The 23958-nt window shown below is 42.7% G+C and overlaps 2 protein-coding genes across 3 annotated transcripts; both read left to right on the top strand.

Annotated features, from left to right (window-relative positions):
* Positions 1-6415: 6415 nt before the first annotated feature.
* Positions 6416-7424, top strand: LOC105212648 (uncharacterized histidine-rich protein DDB_G0274557). Its single transcript, XM_011184765.3, has 3 exons — positions 6416-6515; positions 6595-6662; positions 6945-7424. Exons 1-3 carry the CDS (start codon positions 6498-6500, stop codon positions 7240-7242), a joined length of 384 nt encoding a protein of 127 aa, XP_011183067.1. The 5' UTR covers positions 6416-6497; the 3' UTR covers positions 7243-7424.
* A 207-nt stretch (positions 7425-7631) lies between these two features.
* On the top strand, positions 7632-22322 carry LOC105212650 (protein pecanex). Of its 2 annotated transcripts, XM_011184766.3 has the most exons (11): positions 7632-8639; positions 9035-9210; positions 10519-10649; positions 10722-11717; positions 11783-15082; positions 15150-16553; positions 16623-16783; positions 16868-17267; positions 17335-17681; positions 17737-20202; positions 20263-22322. In XM_011184766.3, exons 1-11 carry the CDS (start codon positions 8487-8489, stop codon positions 21295-21297), a joined length of 10569 nt encoding a protein of 3522 aa, XP_011183068.1. In that variant the 5' UTR covers positions 7632-8486; the 3' UTR covers positions 21298-22322. The 2 variants fall into 2 exon arrangements, with proteins under 2 accessions (XP_011183068.1, XP_054086743.1); XM_054230768.1 differs by lacking the exons at positions 7632-8639; positions 9035-9210 and adding an exon at positions 9241-10057.
* Positions 22323-23958: the final 1636 nt, after the last annotated feature.

Genomic DNA, 23958 nt, shown 5'->3' with positions numbered 1-23958 from the left:
AGCAGAGATCATTAAAAAAATCGCCGTAGAACGACCACTAGTCCTCCTGAACATGTACAACGCCTGCCTCGTAGCTGGAAAATTCCCCGAAGTCTGGAAAAAACAACGGCTTGTCCTTATCAGCAAGGGAAAAGGAGATCCCAGCTCACCATCAGCATACCGTCCACTATGCATGCTCGACACAGCGGGAAAACTATATGAAAGACTACTTAAACCCAGACTTCAAGCGGCTATCAGGGAAGCTGGTGGACTTTCCCCTAGACAACACGGGTTTAGACCGGGTAGGTCAACTCTAGGAGCTATCAAAAGCGTCATTGAAAGTGTAGAAGGAGCACAGCGCAGAAGCCATAAGTATAAACGAATAGTCCTGTTGGCGACAATAGATGTCCGAAATGCCTTCAACAGCGCGAGATGGGTGGATATGATCGACGCTCTAGAGAAGAGTTTTAGGATCCCAAAATACCTCAACACGGTTTTGCGGAGCTATCTCAGTAACAGGAAACTGTTATATCAGACAAGAGAGGGAACACGCCAAATAGAGGTCACGTCAGGAGCAGCACAAGGATCCATTTTAGGCCCAGACCTGTGGAATATTAGTTATGATGACATACTAAAACTAGAAATGCCAGACGAATCATATTTAATAGGCTACGCTGACGACATCGCAGCAGTAATTACAGCCCGAGATACAGAGGAAGCCCGAAGAAAACTAAATCAGGTCATGATACGGACGCAAATATGGCTGGATTCACATAATCTCCAACTTGCCACAGAAAAGACAGAGCTGCTACTTCTAACAAAAAAGCATATTCCACTAGAAGTTAGTATGGAAACGACTTCGGATATTCTAAGGACAAAAAAAACAGTGAACTACCTAGGTGTAAGACTGGACCCCAGATTAACCTTCTGGGCACAAATCCAGCACGCCGCAGTAAAGGCAGCGAAAATCATCTCCAAGCTAAGCAGATTAATGGCCAACATCGGCGGGCCCACACAAGAAAAAAGAAAGCTCCTAATGTCGACTACTATCAGCGTATTATTATATGGAGCAGAGATCTGGGCAGATGTGTTAAAAAGGGAAAATCGACATAAAGTATTGGCCAGAGTGCACCGGACCGCAGCGCTAAGAGTCGCATCAGCCTACCGAACAGTGTCCAGTGAAGCAATACTAGTTATAAGCGGAAATGCCCCAATTGACCTCCTTGCTTACGAAAGGAAAAAGATGTGGGAATTGAAGAAAGTAAGTCCAAACAACAAGAGCGCAATTGAACAAGTAAAGAAAGATACGGTATCAGCATGGCAACAAAGATGGGAAAACGATAGCCGCGGCAAATGGACGGCCAGACTTATAAGGGACCTGAACCTATGGACAAGCCGTAAATTTGGAGAAGTGGACTACTTCACAACACAGATGCTATCTGGTCACGGATACTTCAAAAAATATCTCCACAGAATGGGAAAAGTCGAAGAGCCGTCCTGCCTATACAACGACGCGACAGAAGATGATGCTGAACACACATTCTTTAAATGTGCGCATTGGCAACGGGAACGCACCATCGTAGAAGACCTAGTTGGACCAATAAACGCAGATAATATAATCAGCGTCATGATGGAGAGCAAAGAGAACTGGAATATTATCCAGAAATACGCAGCTAACTTGCTACGTAACAAAAAGCGGGACCTGGACGCAGGTGTGTAGATGTAAATCTCTCTATGAGAAAAATGGAACGCCACCCTGAAGTAATGCGAAAGCGGTTCCAGGGTGGGCGACGGTTCCCTAGAGGGGGGGTTTTTAGTGACCTGCAAGTGGCACATACCATTGCTGCGACGACAGCTTTGATGATGCGGTAGGCATTTTCCACCCCCTCTCCCGCGAAAAAAAAAAAAAAAAAAAAAAAAAAAAAAAAAAAAAAATTTTATTTTATCTTATTTTTTGAACGGTCACTCAATTAAATTTCCCAGCCAACAATTGTATCGATTTCAAGGTTAAGTGTGATCCCTTCAAACGCATGCGCAAGTGCAACAATAACAACAATTGCGCAGTCACTGCAACGAGAGCAAGTGCGCCACCAACACCATCGAGGTCGTCGCTTAAGTCTTTTGTTTCCAAGCTGAGAAGAAGCCTAAACATTTTGAACTCATTTCAAGTGAGTTCCATACAACAAAAAGAACACTAAAACTACACGAATTGTGCGAGCAGACAATGTTGAGTTGTTCTTGTTGTTGTGAAGCAAAACGCCCACAAATTGGCGTACAAATTACCTTTTTGTTAATTTGGCGGCTACTGAAACCCTTCATTTGCTTTTAATTTTTAATTTTTTTTGTTAGCGCGCGAGCGGAAGAATGACGCAGCAAAGCGTGGAAAGTGGAAAACGGTGCTTCGGTGCATGCAACAAATGCAACAACTACAAGAAATGCCACACTTCATTGAGCGCGAATGCGTGTAGAACAAAACGGGCGGACGGACAGACATTGTAGCTGTCAAAAGTCAACATCAATCAAAAGACAACAACAAAAGGAACAACAACAAGTGCTGCTTTGAGAAAAACTATGCGGACCGTTTTGTTGTTTGTTTATTTTTACTTGTGTTGTTGTTGTTGTTGTTGTTGTTGTACTGAAATTATGAAGTATGTTGAAGTGTTGGCTGAAAGAAAGAAAACCTGTTGCGGCTCCGAATAAATATGAAGAGACGTGTTTTCTTCAAACATTTTCAAAAGACTGTTTTTGTTGTTGTTAAAAATTGCATTTGATTGAAATGAATTTAAATAAATATAAGCTTAACTTAATTAAATCGCTAAGTCAAAGGCTAATCAAATATAATTAACTAAAAACGGCGCACTCATAACCTCAAAATCGAACATTTAAGCCTTTTTTCTTTAGAATGTGAATATCTTTCATTCTCCAAAAATCCGCAAACGCTCTTCAACTGCCAACACGAATTCTCAAAACTCAGTGAAGAAGAATCTTCAAGTAAAAATAGTTTGATTGATGACCCACGCGCAGACACAGAGAGCCACAAGCATGACCGATCAATCTGACCCAATATTAGACGTAATTAAAAGTAATTTGTGGCAGCCCGCATGCAACATGCATGCAACACAAGTAACAACAAGCAAAAACAACAACTAGCAACAAGTGGCAACAACAACAACATTGAAATATCACACAAAAAGCAAAACGGGGAAAATTATGTAAGCGCAACGCTTGTGTGTGTGTGTGTGAGTGCCACAGGCGTACAACGGTACATAAATTAGTGTAATGATACACAGTCAAAATATTTAGAATATTTTCCGAAGACTTTTTGGGTGGCAGCACACACACACACACTCACATAAGCACCCTAGTAGTGTGCGCGCCATCGATCACAACGCTTCACAAGCCATTAGAGCAGTCATTCATCTACGCTGCCAGTTTTCACCCAAAAACAGAAAGAAAATTAAAAAAGACAACTCCAAAAATGAAGAAGAGACAGCGCTACAATTGAATGAAGCCACTTTGCTGTAGTTTCTTTACTTTCTTCCCATCTTTCTCCTTCCCTGCCTGGGACGAGCGGACAGCAGGTAACACGCAGAGGCAATAAATTCCAGCCGTTTTGCTACCAGTGGCTAGCTTTAATTGTCGGTTCGTTGTTGTTGTTGTTGCTGCCACAATATTATTTAGACTTCAATCAATAATTTCGAATATTTTTTTAATTGTTTTAGTATTTTTTTTACTTTTCTTGTGTGTTTCCCTTGCACTATATTTACTTTTTCTCAGCTACCCATGCGCTCCCTAATTTGCTCTAATGAGTTGGCATAGCGTGTCTGGTCTCACTCCTTTGTATGCTAATTAAATGAATATTTATTTTACTAACTCAAAATTTTGTTGGAAATGTTTTTTTTATTTTTTTTTTATTTTTTTTTTTATTTTTTTGATATTTTTATTTTAATTTTGGAATTTTCTTTTTAATTTTTGAATATTTTTTTGAAGTTTTTTATATTTTTTTTTTATTTTTTATTTGCTTTTGATGGCATGTCGCGCATGTTCATCGTGTTGTAACACATGAGCATACATAATAAAGCCACAAATGCAAACAATTTTGTTTAAATATTTGTGTTATGAATTGCTTGCAGCGCTTGCATGTGGCAGCATGCGAATGCAATTAACTGTTATACAAATGATGCGCTTGAGTTTGACTCTGTTATGAAGGCGAGCGAGTTCGTTGCTTAAGTCTTTTGTTATGACAAAGTTGATGGTAACGAGATAAAGAAAATATATATTTTATAGAGTAATTTATTTCCACTAATTAAGCTGATTTTTGCAGTTTTTATTTAATTAATTAATAATTTATTAAATTTATGTTAATTGAAAATTAATTGAAAGTAATTAAAAAATAGAATTAATTATTTTTTATTTATACTCCTTATTTTTGATTATTAATTAATAAATTTTTGTAATTTAAATTAAATATTTAATTTTAAATTAAATTAATTATTTTATTATAATTAACAAATTATTAATTTAATATAATTCTTTAATTATAAACAATAAAATAAATTGTTTATTTAATTTAAAATCAAATGGAAATAATTAAATAAATTAAAACCAATTGTTTTTTTTTCTTTTTTATTATTAATTAATACATTTTTGTAATTTAAATTAATTATTTAATTATTATAATTAACAAATTATTAATTTAATATAATTATCAATTATATTTTCATGGAAAAAGTTAAATAAAATTTTAATTAAGAATACTTAATATAATATACTTAGTTACTTTTTAGTTCTTGATAATTAATTCAATATTTTTTCATTTAATTTTTTTAATTAATTTATTTTATTTGATTAATTTTTTTTTTAATTAACTAATAATTTATTAAATTTATATTAATTAAAATTAATAAAAAAAATAAAATTAATTATTTTTTTATTATATTTTTTATTGTTAAAAAATATTCTTATATCACTAAAACTTATTATTATCATTTTTAATTGAAAAAACAATTGTTAGGTTCTTTAATGTAATTTAAAATTAATTCGAAAAAATTTAAACAATTAAAATTAATTATTTTTTTATTACACCCCTTATTTTTTAATAATAATTTATACATTATTTTATTTAAATTAATTAAAAAAGTAATGTAATTAACAAATTTCTTAATTTCACTTTCATGGAAATAATTTAAAAAAAATTTTAATTACGTATTCTTAATATAATTTAGATAATTACTTTTTAGTTCTCTATTTATTTATAATTTTTATATATTTTATATATATTATATATATATATATTTTTTTTTAATTAATTTATTTTAATTTTAATAAATGCTATTATAGATTTTTTGTTCTAATTTTATTTATTTAACTAATCTGTTGTATTTTTATCTATATATTGATATTTCTATGTTTCCAGTTTTTAAATAATTTTAATTTTTTTTAAATATTTTTCTATAGATATTTTCAAATAAAAAGTTCTATTTTTTGTTTAATTTTTATTTTCTTAAATATTTTTTTTAGAATTTTTAATATTACATATTTATTTTGGATGTCTATTTTTATACTGTTCTATTTTTTATTTTAAGTTTAATTTTGTTAATTATTTATAATTTTGTTTTAATTTTATTTTAATTTCTTTTATATTTTACTAATTTAATTTGAACGTTTTTGAATTCTTTATTGTATTTCTGTTCTGTTTAGTATTGTTTGTTATTTATTATACTAAAATTTTTAAGTTTAATTTTGTTAAATAATTTTATTTTTGTTTTAATTTTATTTTAACTTTTTTTAATTTTTTATTTAGTTTACTCAATATTTTTAATTTGATTTTTTTAATTTTATTTCACTTTTTTTCCGTTCCGTTTACAATTTAATTTAATTATATTTGTTGAAAAGTATTTCCGCTGACTGACTTTCTGTTGAGCTTCCGCTTGGAGTAATCAATAATAATAACAACAGCAAATTAAAACTATAAAATGCAATAAAACGTGGGCAAAAGCAAATATTTGAGCGGAGAGAAAATAAAAACAAATATTTTTTTTTTCAAATTGAAAAAAAAGCGATTAGCTGAAAAAACGAAACGCGAAATACACCCAGCCACCCACGTAATAACGGTTTATGGCCATATCGGCAGCTTTTGTTGCACTCCGTTGCGCATGCGCGCCGGCGATTACGTCGCAGCTGTTAATGCTAACGCCAAGGCACACAGACACTCAGGCGCGCGCGTATTGCATGCCACTCAAGTAAAGGAAGCGAATATCGCCCAAATTCCATGTTTTCTGGCGTTCCACTTTAACAGCAGCCCGCACTCGGCTCGCCCCGTGGCGCTCACTGTATATATGTATGTTTGTTGTAGCTGTGCTTTACAGTTATCCGCATTGCGGTTTGCATGTTATAAAAGTCTTTGGCCAACTGGGCCAACACTCATTTCGTAGACTCCAAGCGAGGCGTGCAAACCGGCGCTTCCAATCCAATCTTCCTGCTCGCGAAAGTGTTACAAATCTACAAACTGCTCGATAATGCAGCGAAGACACGTGGTGAGGCGAAAATCTAAGTGAAACTTGTCATTGATAAGCTCTTTACTCTAAACTCGTTCTTTGTTTGTAATTCCGTCAGCTCCTCAAAGTGATCATCGTGCTGGCCGCTCTGCTGCTGCTGCTGTGCGCACAAAGCGCGGATGCCAAGTAAGTGTTAGAGCGGAGATCAATAGGAGCGGCTAAGAGGCCTCGGATTCCGAAAACTATATATCTTGGTCTCTGTAGGAAAAATAAACTCGAACCCTGTGTGATTTTCGGTGATCATGAACCCACTTTGCAATCTCCAAAAATACCAAAGAATTCGGACCATATTATTCGAATATCGACTAATTTCTCAGTTACCCGTCTCTTAGACGCTTGAAAGCCCTCGATCTCCTCATGAACACTCATTCTCTCTATCTCTCTCTTCCTCCCTCTTTCATTCCGCAGCGGCCATCAAAAGAAGAAAAAGGTCATCATACATGTACCGGTCCACAAGAAGATCGAACAACACACCCACACCATTATAAAGCATATACATCATCATCACAAACCGATTGTCATCAAGGAGGAGAAGGTTATACACAAAGAACATCATCCGGTCGTACACCAAGAGCACATCCAACACGAGCATCAGCATCACCATACTGAGAAACATGTACATCCGATTATCGAAGAGGAGGAGGAACATATACACCATCACCATCAGTATGAGCACAAGGAGCATGAGGAGGGTCATGAGAGTTGAGCCAAGTCCACTCTGGTCAATTAAAGCCATGAAAAGTAGTTGAAATTAATTAGGAACAATTAAATTTTAATATTTCAGAAATCATTAATTTCAAAATGGAAACTAGGTACTAATTTCCAAATGTGGATCCTAAATTAATTTATATAAAAAAAAAAATTTTAAATAAAAGGTTTGAAAATATACATATGGTTTTGAATTTATGGTAAGTCAACAAGTTTTCAAATCTCTTACCATATTTTTTAGCAACTAATATGTCTCGTCACCATTGTGACTTATTTTCAATGAAGAACAAGCAGCGTACTTCACCATTGTGAACTGTGTTGGTGCATAAGAGGCAGCATCGCAGGCACTGTTTTTGACGTTTCATTATTCAGAGAAATTCAAAAAAAATCTTAAATTTTCAATTGGGTACCGCAATTAATTGCCCAATCAATCAATTGAGCATTGAAAGCATACGCTAGCGTATCGACACAATCGAAAATATGGAACAAAGTGCAAGCAGAGAAAAAATTAAACTGAAACCTTGAAGGAGTTGCATCCGTAAGAAAAGTAAAATAAGCATAAAATACTCGTAGCGAGTAACAAAAGGCAAATCAAAGAAAGGCCATATTACCAAAAGAAAAAGTATAGCCGAAAAATTGTCCATGCATTGAAGTGAAAATTGTGTAAATTAAAGTGGTCGTAATTGGTGAAGTAGCAAAAGAAACAACGCACACAATCGAGTTCTGTAATAGCAGTCGTGTGCAAACAACATTACATATATATCACGCTGCGGCGCCTACAAACAACGTCAGCAGCGGCAGATTGTCAAGTTGCGCTTGTCGGTCGTTTCAAAAACCACATACGCTTCCTGTTTGTACATTTGAGAAACCCACAACCAATATATATTTAACGACTGAGCGTTTAACGCGTATAATTTTGACCGTGAAACTTCAAGGGAATCGCAAACGTTGTCTTCGTTGCTTTTAGAGACGTCGTCTTCAAAACACCCATCATCGTGGTTGTGGTCGTTTGCAACGCCAAATCACAACCCGTACCGCCCCCTACACACGAACAGCTCATCCATTGCACACCTGTGACATACGTACACATATACAGCGCATTAACTCGCGCCATTCATACTTACTGGCTGCCAATATACACATACGCATGTACATGTGCATTTCATTTGGCAGCGAGCTTACAGACGACATCTTTGCCACTGGACTTTGGCAGGCCGTATAGGAGATGCCTGTTAGTTTGCCATGGGTTCACAAACCTTGGAGATATTGCGCCAGGGCGTGTGGGCCTCACTGACCGGTGGCTGGTTCTATGATCCCCATCAGGGTGTCTTCTGTAATGTGGTACACCTGTACCTTTGGTTGTACTTGCTGTGCTCACCGTTTGTCGCCTATCTGGTATGTATTTCGAGTGCAACACTTTTAGTTTGGCATTGAGATTGGGCGCCGACGCAGCGTTATTGCAGTGATGGTTGGCAGCAAAACGGCGTCAAGGCAGCATAGTGCGTCACTCACAAAATGCGATACATCAATGTTAATCAAAACAAAAAAAAATGTGCGAATAAAACGATATGGAAGATCTCACCGGCTGTTTGCTATTCGCATGCCAAAGTGTAGCACTTGACGCACCCGTGCCAAATACAACAACAGTTGTGTAGTGTTGTGTAAAGTGGCGCACCATCACACCTTCCTCCGACGCTGTCTCTGTCGCCGCCTATGTCGCGCCCACCAATGCCAGAGTTGTTTATTAATTCACACTTGTTTGTTTTAATTTGTACAATATGTTATTGCAGTATTTTCCAAGTACTTGGCTAACATGGTGTATTTACTGCACGCTCACAAGCTTCACCATATTGCTGGTGAAACTAGCCAATATGGCGCTCCATCGCCTCTACGATCGGGCGCAAACCATGTCGGAGGCGAATCTCAAAAATCCATTCTTCAAAATCACCAAGGAAACGGAACCACGGTGAGTGTAACTGCAGGGAATGTGGAGTAGTGAAAGTCAATATGAATGACCCTGTTGGATGTTCTTCGTTCGTTAAACAAAAGTGTGTGTAATAATATTAAAATTAAGCATGCATTTGTGTGCATAGTTTTGTGTGTTTAAATTAAAATACAAATAAAGTGAATATAATGCATCGGCTGATAAAATACAAGCACGCATAACACAACAAAAATGTTAAACTGCTGATAAAGCTAAAAAACTGAATACAGTGCAAAATAAGTCGGAATAATGCATATTTATGGTATGATGCACCAATTCTTTATATTAAAAAACAAAACAACAAATATATGAAGTCAAAAAATAACCCGCAACAAATTCACGAATTTATTTAAAAACGATTAAGCGTCCCAAGTTATGTACAGATGTTTAACAACAACAACAATCACTATAAGTGCCGATCGTGCCTTTAACAATCATTTACTTTGAAATGACTCACAATGCCTATATGAATATATACATATATATATAAATTCGCAATTGTTTAATAATTTGTTGTTGTAAATTGTGTTGGTTTTCGAAGAAAAAAAATGGAGCATGTGCGATAATGCCAAGTGGTAGGTCAAAGCTCTCTCTGTATAAAGCAAAGCAAGCAAACGAAGGAAATAAATTCAAATAAGTGAACAAAGAAGTCGTGATTAAAATAATAATTGTTTTAATTAGTAATCATAAATTTGTCATACGAGTGGTTAAAAAAAATATATATATTTGAGATAATTATCACTAAGTTACAATAATAAATAAATTATGGCGCCCAGTGACCTTGGTGTCGAGAAAATGCAAGCTTTTCTGTTACTAAAATTTGTCAAAAGTAAAGAAATGCCTCCCTGCCATGTGAAACCATGATTATGTATGTTTGCACGCGGATGACAGTATTTTGATGGGTAGAAAGTTTGATTAAGGCTACAAGGCCACGTGCATTGTTGTAAATACCTTCCCAAGCACATCATACACAAAGGTGTATGTGTGTGTGTATGCGCGATGGCAGGAATATTTGTTTATAAACGATTGGTGTTGCTAGTTGGCCGAAGGCATTGACGAGCAAGGATTATGAACTTTTCGTTGCATTGCGAGTGGGTGTGCACCCCAACGCGATGTGTGTGAACTAGAGCGTGTGTGTGTTGAAATAGCGTGGCATGTTGATTGTTTATAAACAAAAAAGCAACGCGTTAAGCAGCACGTGCCTTAGTTGGATACCAGCTGCTACATTCTGAACTTCCCCATCCAGTGTGCGCAATGTTTATACATTTAAAATTTTGTACTTAATTTCAGTGAAAATGAGACGGGCATCGAAATGAAGGTGATGCGCAACGATGGCTCACATAATTCCGTGGAACAGGCCATAAACGAAGCAAGCGAGGAGAACAGCATGATGTCCATGGAGAATGTAAATAGCATAATTGGTGAGTTCCGTAGAAATTATAAAATTAAACAAACAAAAATCGTTAATAATGTGCTTTAAATATTGACCGCAGACCTCAAGGTAGACGTACATCGCAAGAACAGTTCGGAATCCATTGAAATGCTCTTCTATCCCCCCTCGTTGGTATCTGGGAATAGCCAGCAGGATCAACAGTCACTTGCTGGCTCCGTTAGCGTCACAAAATCCATACGTTCCACCAATGCGCCCGTCACTGGCGCACTCAGCGTCTACCCGGAGCATGAAAGTGAACATTTGAGCAACGCCGACGCAACCGCGCACCACAGCACATTAAAGCCCGGCGCCATCAGCAGCACCGCTACCAACAGCGCCACCACACGCCACATGCCACACTTATTACGCAAATCATCGGAAGAATTCAAGCGTCGTCATCAACGGCGGCGACTTGAACGTCAAGGCAGCCTGGATGCCGCCGCCGAGTCGTGCTTGGCCAACAAACTGATACGCAATCAATCGGATACAATTGCGACCAGCGTCGCTGCGCGTTGCAATGACAATTTTTTGCATCCGCAAGACGTGAACGTCGCTGTAGCTACCAAATCTGCCTCAGCATCGAAAATGGCACACAATGCGCTGGGCACAATTGCGTTAGACGCTGCCACACAACGAACTGCCACAACGACTAGCGCCACGACCACTCTGACGCTCCCAAGTGCTAACGCAACGTCAACGGCAACAACGAATATGTCAAGTTCCTCAGGCGCAAGCGGCGCTGCAGCTGGCGGTGTTGCACTGAATGCGAACCCAACGCTGTCGTCGGCCAAGAATACGCGTCTGCAACGGCATCGCAGCTCCGAAACGCATGATGAGCGCATGAAACAACAAAATCGCAGCCTCTTCCTGCCCATTCATCACGAGCACCAGGCGCACCATGTGTCCAGCGGCGCCAGCAGCAGTAGCGCGCTGGCGGCGATAGTCGGTGACATCATGGATGGCGATGACATGGAGTTGGACGGGCTGGGCGGCAGCGCAAGCGGCATGTCAGGGCATGCAGACACGCGTGCGCGCGTTCTGCAGCCGTGGATACTGGGTAAGTATGCAACTGGTAACCGCTTTGTGTATATTTATATAACAGAATTCCTTTGCTTTCTGCAGGCTCTTCCTCCGATGTCTATATCGACGATGACAGCTACACGAAATCGGATTTTGGTATCGAACAATTAGATGGCCGCAAATCGAATCGTCCCGGGTTCCTATTGCAGCAGCAGCAGCCATTCAACTCGCATTACGCGCAGTACCAGCAGCAGTTCTACCGCACGCCTCACCACCACCATCATCGTCACGGCGTTGTCAACATACGCAAAGACTCCAGCAGCACCAGGTCCGCGCTGCAACTGCCCGTTGGGAATGCGAAACCGAATGCGGGTTGCGGCGCGGGGAGCGGCAGCGGAATGAAGAGACGCCGGCATTCCAATGCCACCGCTTTGTATAAAGGCGGCGCTGGTGGTGTGGGCGCGCCGAATCATGTGCACTCCAACGCTTTGGCCGCCGCTGCTGCGCTGGCATCCGGCCAGCAACCGACTGTGCGCCGCATAAAGAGTGCCGCGCTAGAGATCTCCTGCCCGCGTCCCTCAGTCTCGAACCTCAGCCCACATCCCAACAGCGTGGAGGCGATCAACGGTCAGCAAATGATAAAGAATCCGCAATCCGCCTTGCTGCCGCCACCCAGCAAGTGTCTGGTGCGCAATCAACATTTAAATCTGTGTCCGAAGTTCGGCGGCAGCTTTGGTGGTGCGAGCAGCAGTAGTGGCGGCAGTAGCAGTCTGAACTTCGGCACAAGCGGCTCGACCACGGCGCTCATTGAGCCCGTTTCGCCCATTGTAGAGCAATCGGATGAGCGCGCCTCATCGTTGGATGTGGCAACGCAGCGCAGCGACTGCACGTTGGAACTGAACGACGGTGATGGCGTTGACTGCGGCGATGAGGATGAGGACGAAGATGTGGAAGACATCGAGGAAGGCAATGAGGAAAATGACATTGAGCTGGACGATCTGGATGACGACGAGGATGATAATGTCGACGACGAGGTGGATGATGTGCCGATGCGCCGCAGACGCAAGGCGTTGGGCTGCCTACACCACAGCGCCGAATCGGATGTGGGTGATATACTGGGCGATGAAGTGGACAACGACGAAGACGACGAGTTCAAAGACTTTGATGACGATTTAGAGCATGGACTGAGCAACGCTGAACTGAAATCCGTCGTGTGTGAGGTGCCGCAAGTCAGCCAACCAAAGACGGATTTCACAGATGATTTTGACCACATACTCAATGGACTAGAGCAGATACAGCAGGATTTGAAGCGTTCGGCGGCGGAGAACAATCGCAAAGCTCATGTTTATGCGGCTGACAGTGAGGACGAAGTGGATGAGCACTCGACAAAGCAGCGACAATCACTTTGCTCGACATCGGCTCATACCAAAGTTTTACCTGCGCTGGACGACGAACAACCGTCGACTTCGCAGACCTTACGACAGCGTTTACATTCCACCGATTCGGAGACGGACAACAACGGCTCACGCTCGCCTCTGCTTAGTGGCAAATCATGGCAGCATAGCAGCAATAAAAGTCAAGCCGCAGAGCAGGATATGTACATGGAGATCTCGGCATTGCAGAAGCACAAAAACCTGGCTGGACATCACGTCAGCGTAGGCGTTGCTGCACCACAACACGCCTACGAAATGCGACCGCAGCATGCTGCTCGCGCTGATGGTGACTCCGGCTGCCCCTCAAGTGATTGCGAGCAGGTGAGCGCCAGCTCAAAAGACATGCTGCTGTCGGGCATGGAGGCGGCTGTTAGCGTTGCGCCGCCCAAAGCAAAGGCGGAAACGCAGAAAGTGAATAAAGACGTCGAAGAGGGCTTGGAATGTGGTAGAAAACCGTCAACCAGCGCGGGCGCAAGTGGCAGCAAGAACCTGGGCGCCATACCAAAGGTCGTGAAATACCGAGAAGTAAATGAGACGGCAAGCGGCAGCGGCGGTGGTGGTTCACAGCTGCATAAAAGACGCGGTGGCAGTGCCGGTGCAACCAGCACGAATACAGAGATGTCGCTGGTGCCATACAACGCGCATCATAGCGTGACGTCGAAAGCTGCCTCGCGCACCTCGTCTTCCACATCATCGCGCAGCATAAGCGCCGACTCGTTCTCCGCAGACATACACAGAATGCTTTGGCTGATGACTGAACACGGGTGTCCAGAGGGCACACAACAGGGTTACGCTACAGCAAGCAGCGCGGCAACTGGCGCAACAAGTAACGTCATCGGCGCTGGTGCCGGCAGTGGCTCAACTGTGACGGCTAATATGTCGAGCGCACATTTTCAGTTCTACCAGGACGCCATACAGGCGCTCAACACCTATCCAGCCACCTCGACTGATAGCCTCTGGCTGACCGAGCGCATGTACTACCGCGACAAGACGCGGCGCAACTCTAAACAAATTTCCGAGCCAGGCAACTCCTCCATTGGTGATTACTCGCACGCGCATGAGCTGCAATCGGCGCAACTGAGCAGTCAATCGGGCGCTACAACAGCGCCCATACGCAATCTGCATCCGCCGCTCGGCGTGGTGGTCGCCTCTTCGTCGTTGAACGCACGCACAGTATACAACGGAGCTGGACTCTCCATACAGGGACTCATAAATGTGCTCAACGACGAGGGTCAACAGCGCGGTTCGCAAGGTCGCTCCGGTAGTGGTAGCAATGCCACCGGCACTGGCACGAGGTTACTCAATGGTCGTCCCATAGAGAGCTACTTTCGTCCATCCTTCCCGTTGTCTGCTGAAAAGCCAGTGGCACCAAAGAGCTACTACAAGTATCGCTTCAAGTGTTGTGGCTATGAGCACGAATTCAAGATCTCCATGGACCGGCTGGAGCTGTTGGCGCTGTTCGATCGCGACCTGCATTGGCTGCATATAATGTTGTCAGTGTTGTTGTGCGCGTTGGTCGCCTATCTCGGCGCCACTATTCTGCAGCTGGGCTACTACAAAGATCTGTTCGCGTTCTTATTCTGCGCCGTAATAGCGAGCGCGCAGTACTCGTTAGTGAAGAGCGTACAGCCGGATGCGGCCTCACCCATACACGGCTTCAACAAGACGGTGGCTTACTCACGCGCCATTTACTTCTGCATATGCAGCGCTATACTCTTGCTTTGCGAGCGCCTGAAGCGTGAGTACGAACAACAGCCTGTGCCGCCGGCGGTGTTGAGCTTCTTCGGTGTGCGTTATTCGCCGCTGGTGCTGACCGCGACCGTTCTGCAAGTGATGTACGTGTTCCTATTGTGCTTCCCTATAATCTTCTCTTTGGGGCTCTTCCCGCAGATCAACACGTTTCTCATGTATCTGCTGGAGCAAATCGATATGCATGTCTTCGGCGGCAACGCAGCCGGCAGCCTATTGGGTGAGTTCGATATTTGGCATGACATTGGAAATATAAATTTAATCGCGCTCTTCTCTTTTTTATGCAGGTGCTTTTCTTTGTGTGCTGCGCTCCATACTCGGCATCATGCTGCTGTATGGCCCACTCTACAGCGCATTCGCTGAGGCACGCGGCACGCAATTCATTGTGTTCTCGCTCTTTTGCGCCATACTCGTGCCGCTCGGCTACCATCTATCGCGCTCGGCCAGTGATTTCAGCCATCTGTGGGCGCTCATCAAGAACTGCATTGTCAGCACTTACCATGACGATGATGATGAGGATGAGCTGAGCGCCGCGACCATCGACGGCAGCGCAGCGAGTAGTCAGAAACTCACTACGAATACAACACTGAAAGGGCGCACGAAAAGCAACAGCGCACGCGCACACGAACAAATTGAAATGTCTGCGCTGGATGAGAAACTAACGACGGAGTTGGGCAAACGCGGCGTACTCGAACACATAAACATCGAAATAGAGGGCAAGAGCAGTAAATCAAAGGCATCCTCACTGGCGAGCAGCAGTCAAACACTTGCTAAAACGCAGTCAAGCAATAGGAAGGGTATGACCACGTCAAACTCCTATGTGTCGGTGGCGAACGGCAGCGGCGCGCTTGTGCCAAGCGCTGAGAGTGCTCAAGGCGCAGCGGCGGCAGCTGGAGCCAACAGCAACGGCGCACAGTTGTTTGAAACTGAAGCGGTCGATGCGGCGAGCAGCGTAGTCACAACTCCAACAAATGCGTCAAATGAGGCCGCAGGCACCAAGGAACCGACACCGGTGGACGCCGCGCAGCACGCCGTAAGAGCAAAGTCGGCAGAGGTGGATGTCACTGCTGACGCGCAACAACAAGCGGCCGAGGAGGAAGACAAAATGTCCAGCTCCTCGACTACCAACCCTGGTGACATGTCCACGCTGACCGCAGGTGGCGTCTGCGCCGATGTGGAGCCGGCCGCCTTGCCGACGAACGCCGGCAGCGCGAACCTGGACAACGACAACGACTCGCCCGATCCGCTCCCCAAGAAGCTGCAGGCCACCGTCAATATGCGGCTGAAGAATGATCTTGTGGTGACCACACTGCTGGCAGTGGTTGTCTTCGGCCTGCACTGCAGCACCGTCTTCACCGTGTTGCAGCCGGATCTGAACATCGTGCTGTACGCCTTCACCGGCGGTCTGGGGCTGCTGCTGCATTACATCATACCGCAGATGCGCAAGCACATGCCTTGGCTCTGCTTCGCGCGTCCGCTGCTGCGCCAGAAGGAGTACGGACAGTTCGAGGTGTCGCACGCGCCGAAGGTGATGTGGTTCGAGAAGGTCTACATCTACCTGTGCATGCTGGAGCGGAATGTGATGTTTCCGCTACTGGTCATCTCAGCGGTCACTGCGGATGCGCAGATAATTGCCAACAAATTCGGCATCGCCTGGGGCACGCTAATTGTGGCGGTGTGCGCGCTGAAATGTGAGTACGAAGAGGCAGTGAAAAAATGAAAAAAAGTTTATTTTATTTTATTTTTGGTTTGCTCATTAGTGATTCGCAACGCGTACTCGGACCCGACAAATCAGTATCTAATTGTGATGTTCACCGTTTTGTGCTTTCGCTACGACTTCGCCTTCGCAAGCGAGACGTTTCTCATCGACTATTTCTTCATGTCGTTGGCCTTCCGCAAGTGCTGTGATTTTCTACTCAAGGTAAGGCACAGGCATATTTATTCGATTACATAATTCTTTAAATAAACTCTATCGCACTCTCTCTCTACTACTCTCCTCGCATAGCTACAATTCATCGTTACCTACATCGCGCCGTGGCAAATCACGTGGGGTTCAGCGTTCCACGCATTCGCACAACCATTCAGCGTGCCGCACTCGGCAATGCTCTTCCTGCAGGCTGGCGTCTCAGCCATACTCTCCACGCCGTTGAATCCCTTTCTGGGCAGCGCCATATTCCTCACCTCGTATGTGCGTCCCATCAAGTTCTGGGAGCGCGACTACAACACGCGCCGCATCGATCATTCCAATACGCGTCTGAGCTCGCAGCTGGAGCGCAATCTGGGCGCGGACGATAACAATTTGAACAGCATTTTCTACGAGCATTTAACGCGCTCGCTGCAGCACTCTCTCTGCGGCGACCTACTGATGGGCCGCTGGGGCAACGTCAACCAAGGCGATTGTTTTGGTAAGTTGTTTGTGTTATTGTTGATAATGATTTCACGTGCTCATTGTTTTAATTTCTGTTCGTCTAGTGCTCGCCTCGGACTACCTCAACTGCCTGGTGCACATCATCGAGTTGGGCAACGGGCTCTGCACCTTTCAGATGCGCGGCTTGGAGTTTCGCGGCACTTACTGCCAGCAACGCGAAGTGGAGGCCATAACCGAGGATGTGGAGGATAACGACGGCTGCTGCTGCTGCGATCCGGGTCACTTGCCGCGCATGCTCAGCGTGAACGCCATGTTCTCCACGCGCTGGCTCGCTTGGCAAGTGGTCGCGGCGCAATATGTGCTCGAGGGCTATTCGATATCGGATAACTTGGCCAGCGCCACGTTGCAGGTCTTCGAGTATCGCAAAGTGCTCATCACCTATTACATTAAGGTAAGTTAATGTTAACGGTTATACGACAGACATTAATGTGTATTTGTTGTTGCAGAGCATCATTTATTATGTGATCAAGAATCCGAAGCTCGAGCAATGGCTCGCCTCGGCGCCGATACAGGAAGCGCTTCAGCACACACTCAGCAGACAGTTTGTGGATCTCGATCCCATTTTCAACTACAATCTCGATGAGGATTTCGATTTCCGCGCAGTTGGCATCACGCGCTCAAGCTTCTGCTATGTATACCTCAGCTGGATCAACTATTGCTTTGATAAGCGGAAAGAGTGTCAGAATGCTACAGCGTCACCGGCGAATAATAACGGCAGCAGCGCAACACAAGCGGCGCCGGCCGCCCAACAACCGCCACACACACCCAACACCAATAACAATAACAACAACAGCGCGTACAACGACTCGAAGAGCACGCCCAATCTCTCCACCACCGCGACAACCACTACAAGCAAATCACAGTCACAACAACAGTTGCGCACGCGTCCGCAGAAGAGCGCCACAATGAGCGGCAGCACCACAACGAATTCCTCGGAGCATATCGCCATTTCGCCCTCATTTGCCAACATTTCGCGGCAGACGTCTGAGTCGGCGCCGGGTTTGAGTGGCGTAGGCGGTTGTTATATCTCCGCAAGTGCCGTGCATGCGCCGCTTGACCACAGCTTTACGAACAGCGCGGCAACAGTGGGTGCCAGCATCTCAGCGGCGGCCAAAATGCCAACACTGGGCCAACAAATGCGCGGCGGTAAGTCAGTGGGTGCTGGTGCCGCAGCATTAAAAGCGCTGCGCAAAGAAGCCTCACCCACGGCTAGCGCAAACGCCACGAACGCGCCTAATGGCGGCACAGAGCGTGCCGCTTCAGAAGAGACAAATTGCGAGCGCCCGTTGCTGAAGTTGAAAGTTCCCAGTGTGACAAAGGATTCACCGATAGTCTCGCTCTGCCTGGCGCTGGGATTGTTGGCGCGCCGTTCGTTGGCGAACGCTTCGCACAGCTCGCTGACGGGTGTAGAGTTCTTCTTGCACGGCTTACACCAGTTGTTTAAAGGCGATTTTCGCATACAGTCGCCGCGCGATGAGTGGGTCTTCGCCGACATGGAGCTGCTGCATGCTGTTGTGGCGCCCGCCGTGAAGATGGCGCTGAAGCTACAGCAAGATCACATCTCTAATCCAGATGAGTTTCACTATCCGGAGGCGTTGTACGAGGCGATCGATACGTGCGCAAATGATTTGGTTATATCACACGAGGCGGATCCTGTGTGGCGCAGTGCAGTGCTGAGAGGCGCGCCCAATTTGCTCGCCTTGCGCCATGTGATGGAGGACGGTTCAGACGAGTATCGCATAATCAGACTGACGAAACGTTTCCTCAGCTTCCGTGTGATCAAGCTCAATCGCGAGTGCGTGCGCGGCCTGTGGGCGGGGCAGCAGCAGGAGCTCATCTATTTGCGCAATCGCAATCCCGAACGCGGCAGCATACAAAATGCCAAACAGGCGCTACGCAACATCATCAATTCAAGCTGTGATCAACCCATCGGTTACCCCATATACGTTTCGCCGCTCACCACTTCTTACGCGGACACCAATGAGCAACTCTGTAAGGTCATCGGCGGCGCCATCACGTTGGAGTCGATCAAATCGAACGTGCTGGACTGGTGGCATCGCATACGCGAGCGCTGTCGTCAAGGCTGCAGCTCAGGCTCGGCGATGGAAAGCTCTAACCTCGGCCTGGGCGTTACCGGCGGAATGGGTAGTGCCACAGCGGGCAGCGGCGAGTCAGGCGGTGACATTGCGCCCATCTACATCTCGGCGCCGCTCTACAACACGCTGACAGTAGGAAATATGTTCGGCTGTCGCCCGGTGCATGGCGTCTCCGTACCAACCACCATTGGCGCTACACTTGGCACGCAATTTGGCAGCGATGGCGCGGTGGTTACACCGTTATGGCGTTGTCCTGTGGTAACGGCAAAGCCAGCGCTGCTCGCCGGCTTATTGAATCGTGAACGCGAACAGGAGCACGAACGCGAACGTGAACGCGAACAATTACGCGGTGTCGGCATACGTGTGTCGCATTCGCTGTCGCGCGTGGAGCGCGAACGCCGTGTTACACTGCCTATTGCAAGCACTAGCGGAAGCGCGAATGCTGCAGAGGGGGGTTGTAATGCGGCGCAAACAACGACGAAATCTGCAGAATCTGCGCGTCAATTGGAGCCGCATGCTGGCGTTGGCGGTGAGTTACAGCCGAGCAGCAGCAGTCCGCGGTATACCAAAATGTCCAGTTCGTCGGGCAGCATCGGCATTGGCAGCATCATAACGACGCCGGGCGACTATCCGCGCAAATCGAAGGGTCCAATCAGTCTTACGGCGGCCGCAGCACTGGCCGCAAACGAACGTAGCGGCGTGCCCGAGATGGGCGGCAAGTCGAGCAGCGCTGATATGGTGGCTTCTTTGGCGGCGGCGGGACACGTGCCGCGCATCGGGCTGTACAAGAGGGTCGTCATAATCGATAACTCCGAGGTAAAGTACAAATGTTGAAATGGAAAAATGTTTATTTTGCTAAGTTTTGTGCGTCTGCAGATTTTTAATCGCATCGATGTCGGACATCGCTTCAACATGTTTTGGCCCACTGAAGAGATGCGCGCCAAAGGTGGGCGCTCCGCGTGGAAGGATTGGCTACCTTGTATCGGAATGGTCGGCTACGTAGTGCACTTCTGGATGCCCGGGCATCGCGATCCGCTCTTCCGTTCGCCCTTCAACCGCGTCGTCTATCTGGTGGCCATGAATGGTTACTATGTGCCCGTCGGCGAATTCGGCATACGGGAATACGATGCGATACGTGATGGTGATGATGGACTCAGTGAAGAGGAGGAAATGGCCACTGCTGCGGCGGGTGTCTTGGTCGCAATGCGCGCGGTTAATGCGCGACGAAGCTCCGTGCAACACGAGCTCCACGAATTGGATGAGCTACAGCTGCAGCAACGCGAACGTCTACGCGGCGAAGGATTAACACCGATACTGGGCAGCAGTCTCGAGTCACCGACCTCACATTTGATGGGCAGCAGCGTTCTAAGTGGCGTCGGCGTCGACGTCGACGTAGATTCCTATACGTACGACGACACAAAAGTCGAAGACCACGGGCCGCCGGTAGACGCTGTCGGCGAGCGGGCGAGCGTTAGTGGTACGATGATAAAGACGTTACCTGGTGCGATCACATGCGGCAATGTGCAAATGCGCGCAGTGAGCAGCAGCAGTTCCGAGGATGAAGCCGAACTGCTCAACTACGAAATGCAGCGACGCGAACAATTCTTCAATATGTGGAAACTCATGTCGGAGCACAAGGACGCCGAGCTCAAGCAAGCAGAGCAGGCGAAGCGTGAAGAACACGCGAAGGGGCTGAGTCCAGAACCTGCGGGGAGTGAACAGCCGGAAACAGACACTGCCGTAGCAGAGTGTGGAGGAGACGCGAGATCGTCAGTTACGCCGAGTGATGCCTCGGTGCGAAGGGATGATGCTGTCGGTGGACAGGAGTGTGAAAGGGGGGAAGTAGAAATAAGCTCAGCTTGCGTAACACAGTTGGAACAGCAAACACTGCCAGAAAGCAGCGACGTTTAGCAGCTGCTGAGCAAACCGCACGGCAATGTAGCGTTAATACGGTACATACTCACTCTATTGAGCTGAGGGGGACTATATGAAAAATGAAAAGTTGTTGAATTTAATAGCCGCCAAAGTGGCAAAATCAAAATGAACAAATCATGAAGCAGAAAGAGAAAACAACAAAAACAAGCACTCGTTTGTAAGATTTACTAAATAACTGTAATTACATGCATACATACATATATATTATTGCTAATTAGTGTTAATTTGGAATATTTTAAGTTTTTGTAATTATGTAAGGTTGTTGTAATCGTAAGCACAGAATCAAAAAACAAACAAAAAAAGGAAATGCAAGTAAAAACAGGTGAAAATAATAATTGTATAGAAAATTATGATAAAGAGCATATTAAAATATATCAAAAATAATGAAGGCGCAAATTAAGTTATAATGCATAGCAGAAAACATACATACAAATGTACATATACGTATCTAAGTGTAGCATTCGTTAAGGGCAAGCAAAACAAAAAAAAAAAAAATAAGGAAAATTAAAAATAATTATTAATAATAATTAATTCATACCGATTAATAACGGATACATACTCATTCCTAGAGCAATTGCAAATCTTCCTACTGTACCTACGTAATAAGTATAGCGCATACATACATACAAATACACATACAAACACACATACATTTATGCATAGAACGCATGCATACACCGTTATATTTACACACACACACACACACACACACACACACACACATAAACACATTTTAACCGTAGCTGTGACGCCAAAAATGCATAGAACAAAGTAAAAAATGCTTAAAAGCCAAACTTAAGTGCATTAAAATTATTCACACACACACATATACACATACACTTATACACTTACATCCATTTATAAATTTTTTTTGTGTTTTATAAGCGAGACACATAATTTATTTTAAGCTAGTGTGAAAGAAAAATTATATTATAATAAAATTTAAAAAAGTTTTTTATGGAATAAAAAATATTTATTTTTCATATTTTGTATTTACAATATTTTTTTTTGTTTTTTGATTTTATTTTTTTTTATATTTCAATTGTACTTCGAAACTATTTGAATAATTCTAAACTTTTTCGAACGTTAAAAAACTGATTTTTTTTTTCTAAAGAAAGATTAATTTATTATATTTGGCTTGGATTAAGCCTTTATAACCTCAAAATTTTTCAAAAATAAAAACGTCAAACGAAATTAACGGTACGTTATTGTATTTGTAAGACCATTTCGCACTGATTTTTTTATAATTATTATTTCTCCCTTTTTATATGTTATACACTTATAAAGTTAAAATACTTCAAACGAAGCAAATATAATACGGAGCTGATACCTTTAAAGTTTTTTAAATATTTTTTTTTAATCAGATTTCACTTAATTTTCGAAAGACCAAAGTTGAGTTCTATATCTTTGCACTAAAATATTTAATTTTTTGATAAAATAAAACTTAATTTTTTATGCTTTTATTTCTTAATTTTTTTATATAATTTGTTTTATATTTGTTTATATAATTTGTTTTATATTTTTTTATATCATTTGTTTTATATTTTCTTCTTAATTTCTTATTTTTTTTTTCTTAATTTTTTATTTATTTTTTTCTTAATTTTTTATTTTTTTATATTTTTTTAATATTTTTTTTTATATTTTTTTAATATTTTTTTATATTTTTTTAATATTTTTTTATATTTTTTTAATATTTTTTTTATATTTTTTAATATTTTTTTTATATTTATTTCTGTTTTTTTTTCATTTTTATTTTCTCCAATAATTTTTTTAATATTTATAAAAGATCATAACAGTTTTTTAAAGTTTTTGGGTGCATGTTGAATTTATTTAAAAGTGGGCATCTAGTTTATTTTAGTTCTCAAACGAAAAAAAAATATATCACAAATAAGTTTTGTAAAGTTTAACAATATTTTTTTTTAATAATAAATATTTATATATATAGAAATCACTTTTCTTTGTAGATAAGAAAATAGTTTTATGTAGAAAAATTTAAACTATGTACATAAATAATAAGTATAGTAAAAAGAAAATAAAATAAAAATGTAAAAAAATATAAACAAAAGCAAGTGTATAAATAAGTATATTAAAAATTTAACTTTATTATTAAAAAAAAAAATTAAAAAAATTAATGCATACTAATTAGAAATTTAATAACTAAATAGAATATAAAGCAAAAAAAAACGAATTAATTTCAAATTAAAAAAAAAACACGCTAAAAATACACAAATAATGTAGCTTAAAATGTTGAAATATTAAAAAAAAAGCGGACTTGGACTTTTCGTTGTTTATAAGAGAGAAGAAGTAAATTAAAAAAAATGTTGAGAAATAAAAATTAAAAATAAAACTCCAAAAAAATATTGAAAAATTAAATTTTTTCAAAAAAAATTCAATAAATAAATAAACAAAATTTTAAAGATTGAAACTAATTATGAATTGTAAAAAATATTTGTCTCAACTACGAATAACGAAAAAACAACACACCGCTACTCACTTGTATGAAAGAAAATAAGAGTGCGAAAATTAATTTCGAAACGAAAACGAATTAATGATTGCTATAGAAAGCATATATGAAAAAATTAAAACAAGAAAATATTGGAAAAAGCTCTCATGTTGCCTTAAAATATTAGACTGATT

This window comes from Zeugodacus cucurbitae, chromosome 5, assembly GCF_028554725.1.
Source record: "Zeugodacus cucurbitae isolate PBARC_wt_2022May chromosome 5, idZeuCucr1.2, whole genome shotgun sequence".
NCBI lineage: Eukaryota > Metazoa > Arthropoda > Insecta > Diptera > Tephritidae > Zeugodacus > Zeugodacus cucurbitae.
Note: the sequence above shows the minus strand (reverse complement) of the source record. Positions and strands in the feature narration are given on the sequence as shown.

Bases quoted from the DNA above. Each gene is read 5' to 3' on its own strand.
- LOC105212650 (XM_011184766.3), top strand. From the start codon at position 8,487: ATGGGTTCACAAACCTTGGAGATATTGCGCCAGGGCGTGTGGGCCTCA. The intron at 10,650-10,721 runs GTGAGTTCCGTA...TATTGACCGCAG, and splicing joins GAATGTAAATAGCATAATTG to ACCTCAAGGTAGACGTACAT. The intron at 16,554-16,622 runs GTGAGTACGAAG...TTTGCTCATTAG, and splicing joins GGCGGTGTGCGCGCTGAAAT to TGATTCGCAACGCGTACTCG.
- LOC105212648 (XM_011184765.3), top strand. The intron at 6,663-6,944 runs GTAAGTGTTAGA...TTCATTCCGCAG, and splicing joins GCACAAAGCGCGGATGCCAA to CGGCCATCAAAAGAAGAAAA.